Below are 16,177 nucleotides of genomic sequence, written 5' to 3' on the forward strand. Positions count from 1 at the left end.
TGTAAAATATGAATTTTGGTGACACCCGTCTAACCATGTATCAATGGATCCGTCACTGAGAAACATCCCGAAAACTGAAAACTGTGAGCTATAGCCCACGAAAATGGAGGCAGAAAACATGTAAACATGAATTTTTGTGACTCCTCTCAAACCATGTATCGGTAGTTATGGTAGCTGGAGAGCGTCTAGGGAACTGGAAAATGTGTGCTATAGCCCATGAAATGGATAGAAAAAATAAAACTGTGAGCTATAGCCCCCGAAAATGGGGGCAAAAAACATGAAAAACACGAGTTTTTGCGACGCCTCTCAAACCACGTATCGGTGGTTACAGTAGCTAGAAATCGTCTACGGATCTGGAAAATGTGCGCTATAGCCCGTGAAATGGATAGAAAAAATAAAACTGTGAGCTATAGCCCACGAAAAAGGAGGCAAAAAACATGAAAAACATGAGTTTTTGCGACGGCTCTCAAACCATGTATCGGTGGTTACGGTAGCTGGAAATAATCTAGGGAATTGGAAAATGCATGCTATAGCCCATGAAATGGATAGAAAAAAGGAAACTGTGAGCTATAGCCCTCGAAAATGGAGGCAAAAAACATGAAAAATACGAGTTTTTGCGACGTCTCTAAAATCATGTATCGGTGGTTACGGTAGCTGGAAATCATCAAGGGAACTGGAAAATGTGCGCTATAGCCCATGAAATGGATAGAAAAAATAAAACTGTGAGCTATAGCCCCCGAAAATGGAGGTACAAAATGAAAAACACGAGTTTTTGCGATGCCTCTCAAACCATGTATCTATGGTTACGGTAACTGGAAATAGTCTAGGGATCTGGAAAATGTGCACTATAGCCCCTGTAATGGATAGAAAAAATAAAACTGTCAGCTATAGCCCACGAAAATGGAGACTAAAATCATGAAAAACACGAGTTTTGCGACGCCTCTCAAACCATGTATCGGTGGTTACGGTAGATGGAAATCGTCTAGGGAATTGGAAAATGTGCGTTATAGCCCATGAAATGGATAGAAAACAACAAAACTGTGAGCTATAGCCCACAAAAATGGAGGCAAAAAACATGAAAACCACGAGTTTTTGAGACGTCTCTCAAACAATGTCTCGGTGGTTACAGTAGCTAGAAATCATCTAGGAAATTGGAAAATGCGCGCTATAGCCCATGAAATTGATAGAAAAAATAAAACTGTGAGCTATAGCCCCTGAAAATGGAGGCAAAAAAAGATGAAAAACACGAGTGGTTGCGATGCCTCTCAACCCATGTATCAGTGGTTACGGTAGCTGCAAATCGTCTAGGAAACCAAAAAATGTGTGCTATGACCAGTTAAAATGGGCAGAAAACATGTAAAATATGAATTTTGGTGACACCTGTCTAACCATGTAGCAATGGATCCGTCGCTGAGAAACATCCCGAAAACTGAAAACTGTGGCCCACGAAAATGGAGGCAGAAAACATGTAAAACAAGAATTTTTGCGACTCCTCTCAAACCATGTATCGGTGGTTACGGTAGCTAGAAATTGTCTAGGGAACTGGAAAATTTGCGCTATAGCCCATGAAATGGATAGAAAAAAATAAAACTGTGAGCCATAGCCACGAAAAAGGAGGCAAAAAATCATGAAAACCATGAGTTTTTGCGATGCCTCTCAAACCATGTATCGGTGGTTACGGTAGCTGGAAATAATCTAGGGAATTGGAAAATGCGTGGTATAGCCCATGAAATGGATAGAAAACAAGAAAACTGTGAGGTGTAGGCCACGAAAATGGATGCAAAAAACATGAAAACAAGAGTTTTTGCGATGTCTGTCAAACCATGAATCGATGGTTGCGGTACCTGGAAATCATCTAGCGAACTGGAAAATGTGTGCTATAGCCCATGAAATGGATGGAAAAAATAAAACTGTGAGCTATAGCCCATGAAAATGGAGGCAAAAAACATGAAAAACACGAGTTTTTCCGACGCCTCTCAAACCATGTATCGGTGGTTACGGTAGCTAGAAATCGTCTAGGGATCTGGAAAATGTGCCCTATAGCCCATGAAATGGATAGAAAAAATAAAACTGTGAGCTATAGCCCCCGAAAATGGAGGCAAAAAATAAGAAAAACACGAGTTTTTGCGACTCCTCTCAAACCATGTATCGGTGTTTACGGTAGCTGGAAATCATCTAGGGATCTGGAAAATGCACGCTATAGCCCATGAAATGGATAGTAAATAAGAAAATGTGAGCTATAGCCCACGAAAATGGAGGCAAAAACATGAAAAACACGAGTTTTTGCGACGCCTCTCAAACCATGTATCGGTGGTTACGGTACCTGGAAATCGTCTAGGGAACTGGAAAATGTGCGCTATAGCCCACGAAATGGATAGAAAAAATAAAACTGTGAACTATAGCCTCCGAAAATGGAGGCAAAAAAACATGAAAAACACAAGTTTTTGCGACGCCTCTCAAACCATGTATCGGTGGTTACGGTACCTGGAAATCGTCTAGGAAACTGGAAAATGTGCTCTATAGCCCATGAAATGGATAGAAAAAATAAAACCGTGAGCAATAGCCCATGAAAATGGAGGCAAAAACAGGAAAAACTCGAGTTTTTGCGACGCCTCTCAAACCATGTATCGGTGGTTACGGTAGCTGGAAATCATCTAGGGAATTGGAAAATGCGTGCTATAGCCCATGAAATGGATAGAAAACAAGAAAACTGTGAGCTATAGCCCACGAAAATGGAGGCAAAAAAACATGAAAAGCACGAGTTTTTGTGATGCCTCTCAAACCATGTATTGGTGGTTACGGTAGCTGGAAATCGTCTAGGGAATTGGAAAATGCACGCTATAGCCCATGAAATGGATGAATCGCTAGAAAGTGTCCTGGGAACTAAAAATTGTGTGCTACAACCCATAAAAATTGGCTGAAAACATGAAATGGCGAGTTTTGGCGATGCCCCTCAAATCATGTATCGGCGGTCATGGTCGTTGGAAATTGTTCTAGGATGGGCAAAAAACATGAAAAAAGGTTAGTTTTGGCGACAAACGTCTAACCATGTATGGTCACTGTTGCTTGAAATCATCCGGGTAACTTAAAACTATGAGCAACACAAGTTTTCATGAAGCCTCTGAAACCATGTATCGGTGGTCACGATCGCTAGAAATTGTCTAAGGAACTGAAAACTGTGGGCTATAGCCCACAAAAATGGGCAGAAAACATGAAAAAGGTGACTTTGGGTGATGCCCCTCAAACCATGTATATGTGGTCACGGTCGTAGGAAATTGTCCCAGAAACCCAAAAAAATTGCACTATAGCCCACGAAAATGGGTAGAAAACATGAAAAAGGCGAGTTTTTGCAGACGCCCATCAAACCATGTATGGTCACCTTCGCGGGAAATCGTTCGGGGATCTTAAAAATGTTTGTTATAGCCAACAAAAATGGAGGCAAAAAACATGAACAACACGAGTTTTCACAAAGCCTCTCAAACCATGTATTTGTGGTCACGGTTGCTAGAAATCTTCCCAGGAACAGAAAAATGAGCGTTATAGCCCATGAAAATGGGCAGAAAACATGAAAAATATGATTTTTTGCGTCGCTAGCCAAACCATGTATCGGTACTCACGGTCGCAGGAAATTGTTCCGGAAACCAAAAATTGCGTGCTACAACCGACGAAAATGGGCAAAAAACATGAAAAAGGCGAGTTTTGGGGAAGCCCCTCAAACCATATATGGTCACCGTCGCGGGAAATCATCCGGGGAACTTAAAACGGTGAGGTTTGGCCCACGTAATGGACACAGGAAACATGGACAACTCAAGTTTTTGCGAAGCCTCTAAAAAATGTATCGGTGGTTACGGTCGCTTGAAATCATCCCGGCAACCAAAATATTTGCGCGATAGCCCACGAAAATGGCCTAAAAACATGAAAAAGTGAGTTTTGGCGATGCCCCTCAAACCATGTACCGGTGGTCACGATCACTGGAAATTGTCCTGGGAACCAAAAGTTGCGCGTATAGCCCACGAAAAAGGACAGACAACAAGAAAATGAGAGTATTGGCGATGCCCCTCAAATCATGTATCAGTGGTCACGATTGATGGAAATTGTCCCAAAAACCAAAAGATGAGCGCTATAGCCGACGAAAAAGGGCAGAAAACAAGAAAAAATTAGATTTTCGCGACGCCCATCGAACCATGTATTAGTGGTCGCCGTCATTGGAAATCTTCCCGGGAACTAAAAACTGTGAGTGATTGCCAACGAAAATGGAGGCAGAAAATATGAACAACACGAGTATTGGTGAAGCCTCTCAAACCATGTATCGATGGTCACGGTTGCTGGAAATTGTCACAGGAACCAAAAAATGTGCGCTATATCCCATGAAAATTGTCACATACCATGAAATATATGAGTTTTTTTGCATCGCCACTCAAACTATTTATCGGTGGTCATGATCACAAGAAAGTGCCCCGGGAACTGAAAACTATGGGTTGTAGGCCAGGAAAATGGGCAGAAAACATGAAAAAGGCGAGTTTTGGGGATACCCCTCAAACCATGTATCGGTGGTCATGGTCGCTGGAAATTGTCCTTGGATGGGCAGAAAACATGGAAAAGGCGAGTTTTGGTGACACCCGTCTAACCATGTATGGTCAACGTAGCTTGAAATCGTCTGGGGAACTTAAAACTGTGAGCTATAGGCCACAAAATGGAGGTAGAAAACATGAACAACACAAGTTTTCGCTAAGCCTCTCAAACCATGTATTTGTGGTTAGAAAAATGTGCACTATAGCCCATGGAAATTGTCAGAAAAACGTGACAAATACGAGTTTTTGCGTCGCCACTCAAACTATGTATATGAAAAAGGCTAGAAATTGTCCCGGGAACTGAAAATTGTGGGAACGGAAATGGTAAGAAAAAAATGAAAAATGCGAGTTTTGGCGATGCCCCTGAAACCATGTATCGGTGGTCATGATCATTGGAAATTTTCCAAAAAAACAAAAGATGCACGCTATAGCCTACAAAAAGAGGGTAGAAGACATGAAAAAGGCAGGTTTTGGCTACGCCCGTCTAACCATATATGAGTGGTCACCGTCGCTCCAAATCGACCCGGGAACTGAAAACTATGATTTATAAACAACGAAAATGGAGGAAGAAAACATTAACAACATGAGTTTTCGCGAAGCCTCTGAAATATGTGGTCACGGTTGCTGCAAATCTTCACGGGAAGCAAAAAAATGTGCTTTATAGCCCAAAAATTGTCAGAAACATGAAAAATACGAGTTTTGCGTCGCCACTCAAACCCTAAATCCTAACCCTAACCCTAACCCTAAACCCTAACCCTAACCCTAAAAATGTGTGCTATAGCCCACGAAAATGGGCAGAAAACATGAAAAAGGCGAGTTTTGGCGATGCCCCTCAAACCATGTATCGGTGGTCATGGTCGCTTGAAATTGTCCCACGATGGGAAAAACATGAAAAAGGCTAGTTTTGGTGACACACGTCTAACCATGTATGGTCATTGTTGCTTGAAATCATCTCGGGAACTTAAAACTGTGAGCTATAGCCCACGAAATGGAGGCATAAAACATGAACAACACGATTTTTCGCAAAGCCTCTGAAACCATGTATCGGTGGTCACGATTGCTAGAAATTGTCTAGGGAACTGAAAACTGTGGTTATAGCCCACGAAAATGGGCAGAAAACATGAAAAAGGTGAGCTTTGGCGATGCCCCTCAAACCATGTATCGGTGGTCACGGTCGCAGGAAATTGCCCCAGAAACAAAAAAATTGCACACTATAGCCCACGAAAATGGGTAGAAACATGAAAAAGGCGAGTTTTGTCGATGCCCCTCAAACCATATATCGGTGGTCATGGTGGGTGGAAGTTGTCCCAGGAACCAAAAGTTGCGCGCTATAACCCACGAAAAAAGGGCAAAAAACATGAAAAATAAGAGTTTTGGAGATGTCCATCAAACCATGTATCAATGGTCACCATCACTGGAAATCGTCCCGGGAACTAAAAACTGTGAGCTATAGCCCACGAAGATGGAGGCAGAAATCATGAAAACGCGTTTTCGCGAAGCCTCTCAAACCATGTATCGGTGGCCATGGTCGCTAGAAATCTTCCCAGGAACTGGAAAAATGTGCGAGCCCACGAAAATGGGCAGAAAATATGAAAAATGTGAGTTTGGTGATGCACCTCAAACCATGTATCAGTGGTCACGTTCGCTGGAAATTCTCCCCGAAACCAAAATTTGCGCGCCCCACTAAAGAGGCATAAAACATGAAAAAGGCAGGTTTTGGCGACGCTCGTCTAACCATGTATCAGTGGTCTCCATCGCTGGAAATCATCCCGGGAACTGTAAACTGTGAGCTATGGCCCATGAAAATGGCGGCAGAAAATATGGACAACACGAGTTTTCGCGAAGCCTCTCAAACCATGTATTGGTTGTCACGGTTGCTGGAAATTATCCCGGGAACCAAAAAATGTGCGCTATAGCCTACGAAAATGGGCACAAAACATGAAAAGGGTGAGTTTTGGAAACATGCTACAAGATAAGTTCCTGAGGGAATCAAATGAATCAAAAGAGGTCTACCAAAGGAGGCCTAAATGGGGAGGGAGTCGGGTGGTGGGGTAGCACTAACTGGCGCAAGAGGCAGCAACACCGATGCAGGGCGACGTCGATGCGGACGTGGTGCAGCGATCGGACAGGTGGTGGGTCAGACGACCAGCTGCAGAGTCGTCAATGCGGATGGGGCACGGAGGTCGGACCTACGGTGGGTCGGACAGCGAGCCGCTGCGAGCGGCGACATGGATTTTTTGACGGTCGGCTTGGGTGAATGGTGAAAAGTCCCCCGTCCCCATATTTATTAGAAAGATATATGGTCGGAGACAACCTAAATAAAAGACGGTCTCTAAAATCATACAAATTCGGCCTCCGGCCATAAATCTGAGTAGTCTGTCTAATTCAATAAGGAAAAACTCGGCGACTACGGATTTATTCGGACACTCCGAAATAGAAAGAACTCTAAAATTTGCAAAATTTTCAAATAAAAAAGTTAAATGAAGTGCATATATTATTAATAGTGCACAATGAAGCTCTATGCCCAAAAAAGTACAAAAGTACACCACATGGTACAAACTTTGGATTCTACCGTGATATACGTATGATCTTCCAACGTCGACACACCTGTTTCAAAGCAAATTAGTGCAAGTGTTTGTGAATTGCCTAATATTTTTACCACACCATATAGGTATTCTAAAATGAACACATGGAAAGTTTCATAATTATCTGACAAATTTTAAATATTATAAACAGTTAAAATCACTATAGCTTGTGTAGGTCCAAACTTTAGTCAAGCAAATTATTCAAAATTCTAATATGAACTTATGATGTGAGATACTGGTTTTATATAAGTACTTAAACTTTTATTTTCCATCCATAAAAAATATTTTTTTTCATGAAGGCTTAGTATAAATTTTGAATTAATTCCACTAAATAGCCAACTATTCATCTAATTGAATAATAGGAAATAAATTATATAAAATCTGAAAATTTCAGATTAGCAACATTAAGTGGTATTTTAATTTACATGAATACAATGAAAAGTCCTAGACAAATCTTTGATCAAGAAATGCTAAACTAATACAATCCGGACACCCCGGATTTATCCAGACATTCCAGGTAAGAAGAAACTCTAAAGTTTGCTTAGAATATCAAAATATAATGTTAAATGAATGTTTATATATGATAATAAGCAACTATAATTTTGTTTGGTAAGTTCGTTTTAGTAAATTGTCATATTTAGATATTGTTGGAAACGGTTAAGATAATTAACCGTCTCTACTATGAGTAAATCTCGTGCGTTCAAGTTCGATTGGACTCTCATCACTACTTTGGAGCATGCTTCTGTTATTTAGGGAAGTAGAAGGAACAGATCGGAGTAGTGTCTCGATTGTAATGTCGATAATTCTAACATAACATAACTTAGTTGTTGTTTCTATAGCTAGTGTCCAACATTACAAACATAGTTGTCTAATAGTGCTCAACATAAATCATATTTACATATTTAGTGTGGCACACTCTCCCCACAAAATAATAAAGCTAGTGTGACACACATTTTCTGATTTTTCTTCATAAGTCTATTCAGCGAATCTTCACCACAAACAAGCCAATGCGTTCTTCCCTCACAGCAATCAGTGAACCAATTATAAGTTGGTTCATGTCACAGAAGTCGGCACATCCATTGCTGAAATATATCTCGTTGAGGTTTCCATGACGGATTATGTAATCCCCCCTGAATAGGTGCATCCATGCCATAGGTCAGAAATAGAGCGCTGCCTACGCGTGGGATCTTGTAACCATGTGCAAAGCTTGATGGCATGACCTGAAATAAAGAGTTAATTAGAACACATTAATTAGTAAACACAAAAGTAACACTCTCATACAATGGTTGAGCTATAATAACTCACGAAGACATTGTTAGCTTGATAAATTCCATGGAGCACTATAACATAATACTGGAGTTCAGACAGATGGTAAAATGATCCTCATCAAGCAATATCTTCTTGTTTACTTCCTTCATCATCTCAAAAGTGATGGCAGATATGTCTAGAATAGTAAAGAGATGCATATCTGTGGAGACACTCCTATAAAAAAACCTCTCTGATGTTGGAATTTACACCTGGCAAAGTCAGTCTTGTAAATTGCAATTAACTACATTAAAAGAATTCCAGATGGGCAGGAAATACATATACATATACATTTTGATGGGAAAGCACATACCGCCACGAATATAAGTGAATTCTTTGATGTCACCATTAGGGTCACGTGCTATCATTTTAAACACATGCTCAGCTATGTTCAGAATCTCATCTTGCAACGAATCTTCCTTATTAGCTCCTTCCTCCAATCCGTCCCCATCTTCATCTTCCTCAACTCCTGCTCTGGCTTGTCTGATTAATGTGAGGGTCACAACATCATGGAGAGCAATTTTTTGTGACCTACGGAAGGAATTCCAGACTGGTCCTCTTATCTATGTAGCCACTTCTCTTTTCACCAGGAAAAGCTCAAACCTATGTCCCGGGTACACATTAGGTAGCCACTTATCTGTAAAGTAGTTGACTCTTGCCTTGAACTGACAAGGAAGAACCTGAGAACAAAAAACATTGGGTGAATTGCGTTATCTTACAAACTTTGGGTCATTTATCCTAGTTCAGCAAATGTGATATTGGTAAGCCTTGGCTTATTTTGCATTAACACAGATAATAAATTTGATATCAAAATATGCCTTGACTTTCCGGGAACTATTGCTATATTTTTTTCTAAAATATTGAAGATACTTATGGGTTATTTCTTATCAAATTTAGTTATGTATGCTATTTGTTAACAAATTTTATTTTACCATTTATTGATGAATAGAGATGATGACAAGGGTGAATGGATGGTACAAATCGAAACTAACTTATATTTGAAATTGTTTTACAGTGCAGTAGTATACTCCTGAAATTTTAAGGAATTCGTTAACAAAGATACATATATGCGAAACTAACTTATATTAACTGATAACTTATATTAACTGAGACGTAGGTTGTCAATATTACTCTCATGATCTGGAATAAACCATTATTTTGCTTATTGAGGCTAAAAATAACTCACCAAAATGTTCTCAAACTTGCGGAGTTGATGACGATGATGAATGATCCTACATCCTCTTTGAACGAAAGCAGTTCTCCTATGGCTAGTTGCAGACGCGACAGATATCTATCGCTGAAATATAAGAAGAAGTCCAATCAGAAGAAGATTGAGAAGGAAAACTGAAAAACATGAACTGAAAAAACCCTATCCGAAATCGGGAAAATGCAGAGTAAAAAATATCTCAAATCAATATGGGGAATAAACTGGATTGATCAAAATGTAGAAGAACATTGTACTTAAGCGTATGAATAATCGATGAATGATTGGAGAAATCCGAAGAAACCCAAGAGCATGAACTAGCAGAGGTTATTGTAGTGCCATCGTCGCTGGAACTGACGGGTGTACAGATTTGTCCCCTAGACGGTTGTTAGTTAAGGCCGTCTATGCGATTCTCTTTGAGGCGGTTCCATTTAATAACAGTCTAAGACAGATATGTTAGACGGTCACCTTATTTTCGTCTCTGTTCCCCTTCTTCTTTGAGGTGGATCATTTTAATAACCGCCTAAGACAAATATTTTAACCGGTTTTCTTTATTGCCCGTCTCCGTTGCTCGTTTCTTTCAGGCGGGCAGAGTTTATCAAGGTCTCTAAGAGTTTTAGAGTTGTTTGATCCTGGACGGCCGTCTTAGAGTTTACAGCAGAGTTGACTTTTATTAACTTGGAACAAAACCAACTCACCGTTGTACTGGTGTGTGTCGTGATTGTCAAGTCGGCGCGAACTCTATTCGCGCCATGTATATGCATCTACTTCCTACATTCGCCGTTCTTAAAATTGGGGGAGGTGGAGAATTCAGGGGACACGGCTGGGAAAACAGGCAACTCTGCTTTGCCGGATGCCGTATGGGATGACTCTTTGTTTTTCTTGATAAACTACGCACGCGTTGACCGGCGGCGCAGCTAGCAAACGTGTAGCCGCGTCCGCCCGTCCCCTTCAGTGTTGTGACCTGTGGATGGGTCAGTTTGCAGCTGGCAGCATGCACACCATATCATAAAGGTATTTGAAGGTCAACTTAGGCACCACATGCCGGCGCGCATACGCATGTTCAAATTAATGTCATCCTCGTCCAGCTGCTGCTTAGCTACGTTTTTTTTTTTTTTTTTGAAAAGTAGCTAGGTTTTTTGGTTTCTAGCTAGCAGCGAACGGCATCTCGCTTCCGACCGGTCGATCGCTTTCTCTTCTTTACAGTCTGGGGTCATGTATGTATACATATGTGTAGTACTTATGCATGTCCACCTAGCAACACACAAAGGATGTTTGTAACTCCAATCATAAGATACTCTAGTTTTTTTCTGAATCGATATGTATCTAGACGTCATTTCGGCATGTGTGTTCACTCATTTGTACGTAGTCCACATTAAAATATTCAAAACATGTTAAAATTTGAAACTGAAGGAGCTAGTACCTTCAAGGAACTGCGTGAGCTTATCGAGGTTGGCGGTGGCGAGCTTGTGCAGGTCCTGGCCGGCCCAGACGGGGAACTTAACTACTATTCATGTTAAACCGATGTATCTTGAATTCTTGATATGTTAAACGGTCACACTAGGTTTCTACGCATGTATATATGTTTCAAAGATATAGTATCAAAATAAGAAATAGCAAAAAGTTGTTCTCACTAAAGATAATATTTAGCGGTTTTTTTTTTTGCCAAGGATGCAAAAGGTGTTTTTTATCAGGATGAGACAGTCCAACATTTATTTATATCCTGGCCATGGCAAAGATCCTATGAAAAATCGTGCGTATGGAATTCAATATTTTGTCGCCAACAAATGTTAAGAATTTGATTGACAATTGGTTAAATGGGATAGTCAAGAAGGATAAAGCCCACATCAGAGTGAAGGTGTGTGCTTTACTTTGGATTATATGGTATGTGCGAAATGAGTTCATCTTTAACAAATCAAGTTTCTTTTTGCATGTTCATGTGTGGTCTTATCTCCAGCCAATGTGGTTGATGGCTAATTAGGTCCTTAAATTTAAGAAAATGGACTCTTTTCTTACTTCCTTATACATAGTTCTATGTTGTCTATTTTGCTCGTGTAACCAAAACTTTGAATAATATGTGAACCTACACAATACATTTAAAAAAAATGAATAGGTATAATACTAGGGAACAAAGGTAGTACTATAGTAATTACGAGAAACAAACATGTACATGTGGATGCAATGCCTTTGTTTTAGGCAAGGATGCAGACGTAAACATGCTATACCCAACCAAGGAATCTCTTGGTAGAAATCTTGTGTTTTCCACTTTACATCGGTTCATGCCACGTGTTGCATGTGTTCTGGTGCAGGACAAAGCACGGTACGTACTTATCACTTGCTAGAATTGGCCCATCGCCACTTCATGCATCACTTCCAAGCTCTCCCCAATCTCTTCTCCTTCCGCGGCACCCACCCCATGTATAAACTCTCTAGGTAGACTAGCCTAACCCTTGTCCCTACGAAGGGGGTCGAGGTTGGTGGTGGCCTTTTCGATGCCGACAAGGACAACGATGGCATGGAAGTGAAGCTCGTGGAGTGACCCCTCCGTTCACTGTATTTGGAGGTACATAACCTCCTTTGTCCATCTCTCCTCCTCATCCCCTCCCTCTCTGGGTCCACCCTGTCATGGTCGTCCTAGCGACTTGCATCATGGCCCTCGATGCTTTTTGTTTACATGGAACACTCATATTCCATTAAGATACACAACAATACAAAAGTTTGCCGTCCATGAAATTCACCTACACCCATTGCCGCAAGCTAGCAATTATTCGTTTGCTACTTTACTTGCATGCATATCTACCGTCTTGATGCCTGCAAGCACATTGCATGCTAAGAAATCTGAATGATCATAGCCAGCTACATTTTAGCTAGCGAGGGCCCAACTGGCACGTGCCTTATACTCGGCCCGAAACAATACCTGGGCCGATGGCCTAAAGAAGGAGAGAAAAGGCCTCATCAAGCCCAAAGCCCAAACTTCCAGCTCCAGCTTCCGTCCATGGCGCCCTCTGCTCTGCTCCGCGCCGCCGCCGCCGCACTCCGCCGCCGCGCCCGCATCGCCGCCCCGCTCCAGTCCATCTCCCCGCTCACCCACACCCTTACGCCTCCTCCCTTTCCTTTTCCCTTTCCCGATCCCACCCCTATCCCCGCTGCCCGGCAGCACCTCATCACCCTAACCCGCCGGCCATGCCCGAACCCTCCCTCGGCGGCGGCATCCTCCTACTACGTCGACAGGATCCTGCTTCCCAGCACATTCTCGCGCCCTCACTCCACCGACGAGGGGAAGGAGGACGGCGTCCCGGCGGCGGCGTCGTGGGTGGAGAGGCGCCTGCCAGAGGCGGCGCGCCCGTACGCGATGCTTGCCCGCCTCGACAAGCCCATCGGCACCTGGCTCCTCGCCTGGCCCTGCATGTGGTAGGCTCACTGCTAATACTGACACCATTGCATAGACATAGGGTCAATAAAATTTGTGCTCAGCATCAGCATGACCACTTCACTTCACTTGAGACTTTTTGGGTGGACAAAGAAATAATGGATACACTCACTGTTCATAGCTTGTAGTTCATGCTCAATCTTGTCTTGGGGTTTAGGAGGTTTCCAAGTATCAATGTAAACAGTTGACGGCTCAACGGGACACTCTTTTATGGTTTCTTACTGCTTCGTGGGTGTCTCTTTGTCACTATGTTGATAAGATCGTTAGTTGAAAATAATGTAAACAACGCATTGCACATTTTTTCTTGAAAAGCTCATGCCACCTTTGCTTCCTAGGTCAATCGCAGTAGCGGCTATGCCGGGGGAGCTCCCTGACTTGCAAATGTTGGGATTGTTCGGGTGTGGAGCTATCCTTCTCAGGGGGGCTGGTTGCACAGTGAATGATCTTCTCGACCGCGACATTGATAACAAGGTGAGTTTGTGTTTCTCTAGTTTGTTGCAGACAACGTCCTCAGACTTTGGATGCCACTGAAAACTGCTGTTCAGATTCTTGCAGATGTGAAAGCTCGACTGCAATTTCATACTATGTGTTATACTATTATATGCTTTATCTTTTTTGGACCAGCAATGTAGCAAAATTAAGTGTGAAATGTCAAGATTCATAGTGTAAGTACTAAGTAGCAGGTACATGAAACACCATAGTGAAACCATGGAGAGGAAAATATGATAACCTTTAGACAAGTTGGATGTATGGTGAACACTTAGATTACTTCTTCTGCTACTGCTGCACTACTTCCCTCGATTGGATCATGCAATCAAGTGATGACGGATATCTTCTGGTGATCGCATGCCATTCACCGATATGTTTATTGTGTAGGTTGAGCGCACCAAAAGCAGGCCTTTTGCTTCAGGTGCTCTAACCCCTACCCAAGGAGTGTGCTTCCTCGGATCACAGCTACTGCTGGGATTGGGCATTCTTCTCCAGCTGAACAACTTTAGGTAAATTGCGTCTTCTTTGCTAGTGTGGCCAGAATGCAGTTAGTCTGTTTTGGATGCTCCAAAGTGTAACCGCACAAACTGTATAGTAATTGACATTTTGTGGAATTCATATAAATAAGCTTTACGAGCCTAACACATGTCGGTTGGCCTATTTTGAATTTATTAACTTCCACAGACTCCCAATGAACGGCAGCTTGCCAAATGCATTTTGTTGCAGTTATATACAGTATTCGCTTCTGAATTTGTCTCATTGTCTATGTAGCCGTGTTCTTGGGGCATCTTCTCTTCTTTTGGTGTTTACTTATCCCCTGATGAAGAGGTTCACATTTTGGGTATGTAATTTATATGACAGGCTATACTACCATGATCATGCATACACTCACTGAGTGATCACTTAATTACTTCCGATGCAATTTTTAACAGCCTCAGGCGTTTCTTGGCTTGACCTTCAACTGGGGAGCTTTGTTAGGATGGGCTGCTATCAAAGGAAGCCTAGACCCTGCAGTCATCCTTCCACTGTATACTGCCGGTATATGCTGGACGTTGGTGTACGATACCATATATGCACATCAGGTATTTTAGTAGTACTGTTCTTTTATATCCAATCTGAGCAAAAGCATTGATTCTTATGCCCGTACCTGCATCAGGACAAAGAAGATGACCTGAAAGTAGGTGTTAAGTCCACAGCATTAAGGTTTGGAGATTTGACCAAGCAATGGATCAGTGCCTTTGGTGCTGCATCGATTGGCAGCTTGGCGCTCAGTGGCTACAATGCTGAGCTTGGTTGGTGCTCATTATCAGAGTGTGATGCTCTATAGATTTTATATACTAGTTTTTAACCTATTGACAAATAACTTTGACCATGTTCGACAGCATGGCCCTACTACCCTCTTCTGACAGCCGCAGCTGCACAGCTGGCATGGCAGATTTCAACAGTCGACTTGTCTAACCGCGTACCTATGCTCCGACCTGGATTCGGTCGCGCGGAGGGGACCGGAGCATGCGTGGGTCGACCGGGAGAACCGTGAGCCGGAGGACCCCATCGCTGCCAGGGACGAAGCGGTGGCGACGGTGTCTAAGACAGGGCCTGCTACCACACCGACATGGCGGCAGCGGCGGATGAGAAGAGAGTCCACACTAGGACTCCTCTCTGGCCGAGGCCCTCAAACGCCGTAGGCGGCAGGACGAGGAGTCCGATCGGCGGCGTGCGCGGCGCAAGAAGTGCGTCAGGTGGCCCCTTAGGCGGCCAGTCGTAGGCCACACGACTGCGAGTAACCTCGGCCGTGATAGGCCGCGCGACGGCGAGTAACCAAGCAACGTCCGCAGAGACGCAAATGTATCACATATTTAGGCCGCGTTTGCGTCTCCGCCGCAGCGAGCGTTTGCGTCGTCCAGATTAACATGCCCTTAGAATATTTATCCGACTGATGCAACTATTCTTTCAGAGTCATTGTATAGTTTGTTAATATCGTATTTTTTTTAAAAATATTATAGAATTATTATTTGTAAATTCTCAGTCACATGTTAATGTTACTATAAAAAATAATTAAAGCATTAGCACAATTAAGTCCATGTTACTAATATTATTCTGAAAATATGGTTGTGAGGTAGATAGAATTAAACAACAATTTTAGTAATTTCTTTTCTCTCGTGTAATGTATTTTGCTAAATATTTCTACAAAATAAATTAAAATAGAAAAAGAAGAAAATGCTAAAGAAGAGAAAAAACGCACCAACCAATAAGCCGGCCTAGCAAAGAACCACGCGCGTGGGTGCTTAGCTGTGCACAAGCAAGCTATGCAGGCAGCACGCCGCCTGTGCTAACGGCCGTGTGATGCAACTAAACGTGCCGCCATGAGGCGTGCTTGCCGCCACACCTGCCGGCGGCAGGCGCCACGTGTCGCCTGGCAGGCCCTGCCGCCACGACGGGGTGGTCTTTTTTGGCAATTTTTTTGAGAGGTGGTCTTTTTTGACAATTTATTGGGAGAGGTGGTCCTTTTTGTCAAAATTTCGAAAACAGAACCATCCTTATTCTGTGAGGAATATTAAAAGCGAGGACCCAATGATTGCGAAAACTCGCTAGT

General features: G+C 42.5%; 1 protein-coding gene across 1 annotated transcript; it reads left to right on the top strand.

Annotated features, from left to right (window-relative positions):
* The first annotated feature begins 12,613 nt into the window (after positions 1-12,613).
* Positions 12,614-15,121, top strand: LOC139829929 (4-hydroxybenzoate polyprenyltransferase, mitochondrial-like). Its single transcript, XM_071824952.1, has 7 exons — positions 12,614-13,076; positions 13,431-13,566; positions 13,972-14,093; positions 14,356-14,425; positions 14,517-14,666; positions 14,741-14,876; positions 14,967-15,121. Exons 1-7 carry the CDS (start codon positions 12,661-12,663, stop codon positions 15,119-15,121), a joined length of 1,185 nt encoding a protein of 394 aa, XP_071681053.1. The 5' UTR covers positions 12,614-12,660.
* The last annotated feature ends 1,056 nt before the right edge of the window (positions 15,122-16,177 follow it).

The sequence above is a fragment of the Lolium perenne genome, chromosome 1 (genome assembly GCF_019359855.2).
Source record: "Lolium perenne isolate Kyuss_39 chromosome 1, Kyuss_2.0, whole genome shotgun sequence".
Taxonomy (NCBI): Eukaryota; Viridiplantae; Streptophyta; class Magnoliopsida; order Poales; family Poaceae; genus Lolium; species Lolium perenne.

Coding starts and splice junctions, on each gene's coding strand:
- LOC139829929 (XM_071824952.1), top strand. CDS start 12,661: ATGGCGCCCTCTGCTCTGCTCCGCGCCGCCGCCGCCGCACTCCGCCGC. Junction 14,426..14,516: donor TGAAGAGGTTCACATTTTGG/GTATGTAATTTA, acceptor AATTTTTAACAG/CCTCAGGCGTTTCTTGGCTT. Junction 14,667..14,740: donor ATACCATATATGCACATCAG/GTATTTTAGTAG, acceptor TACCTGCATCAG/GACAAAGAAGATGACCTGAA.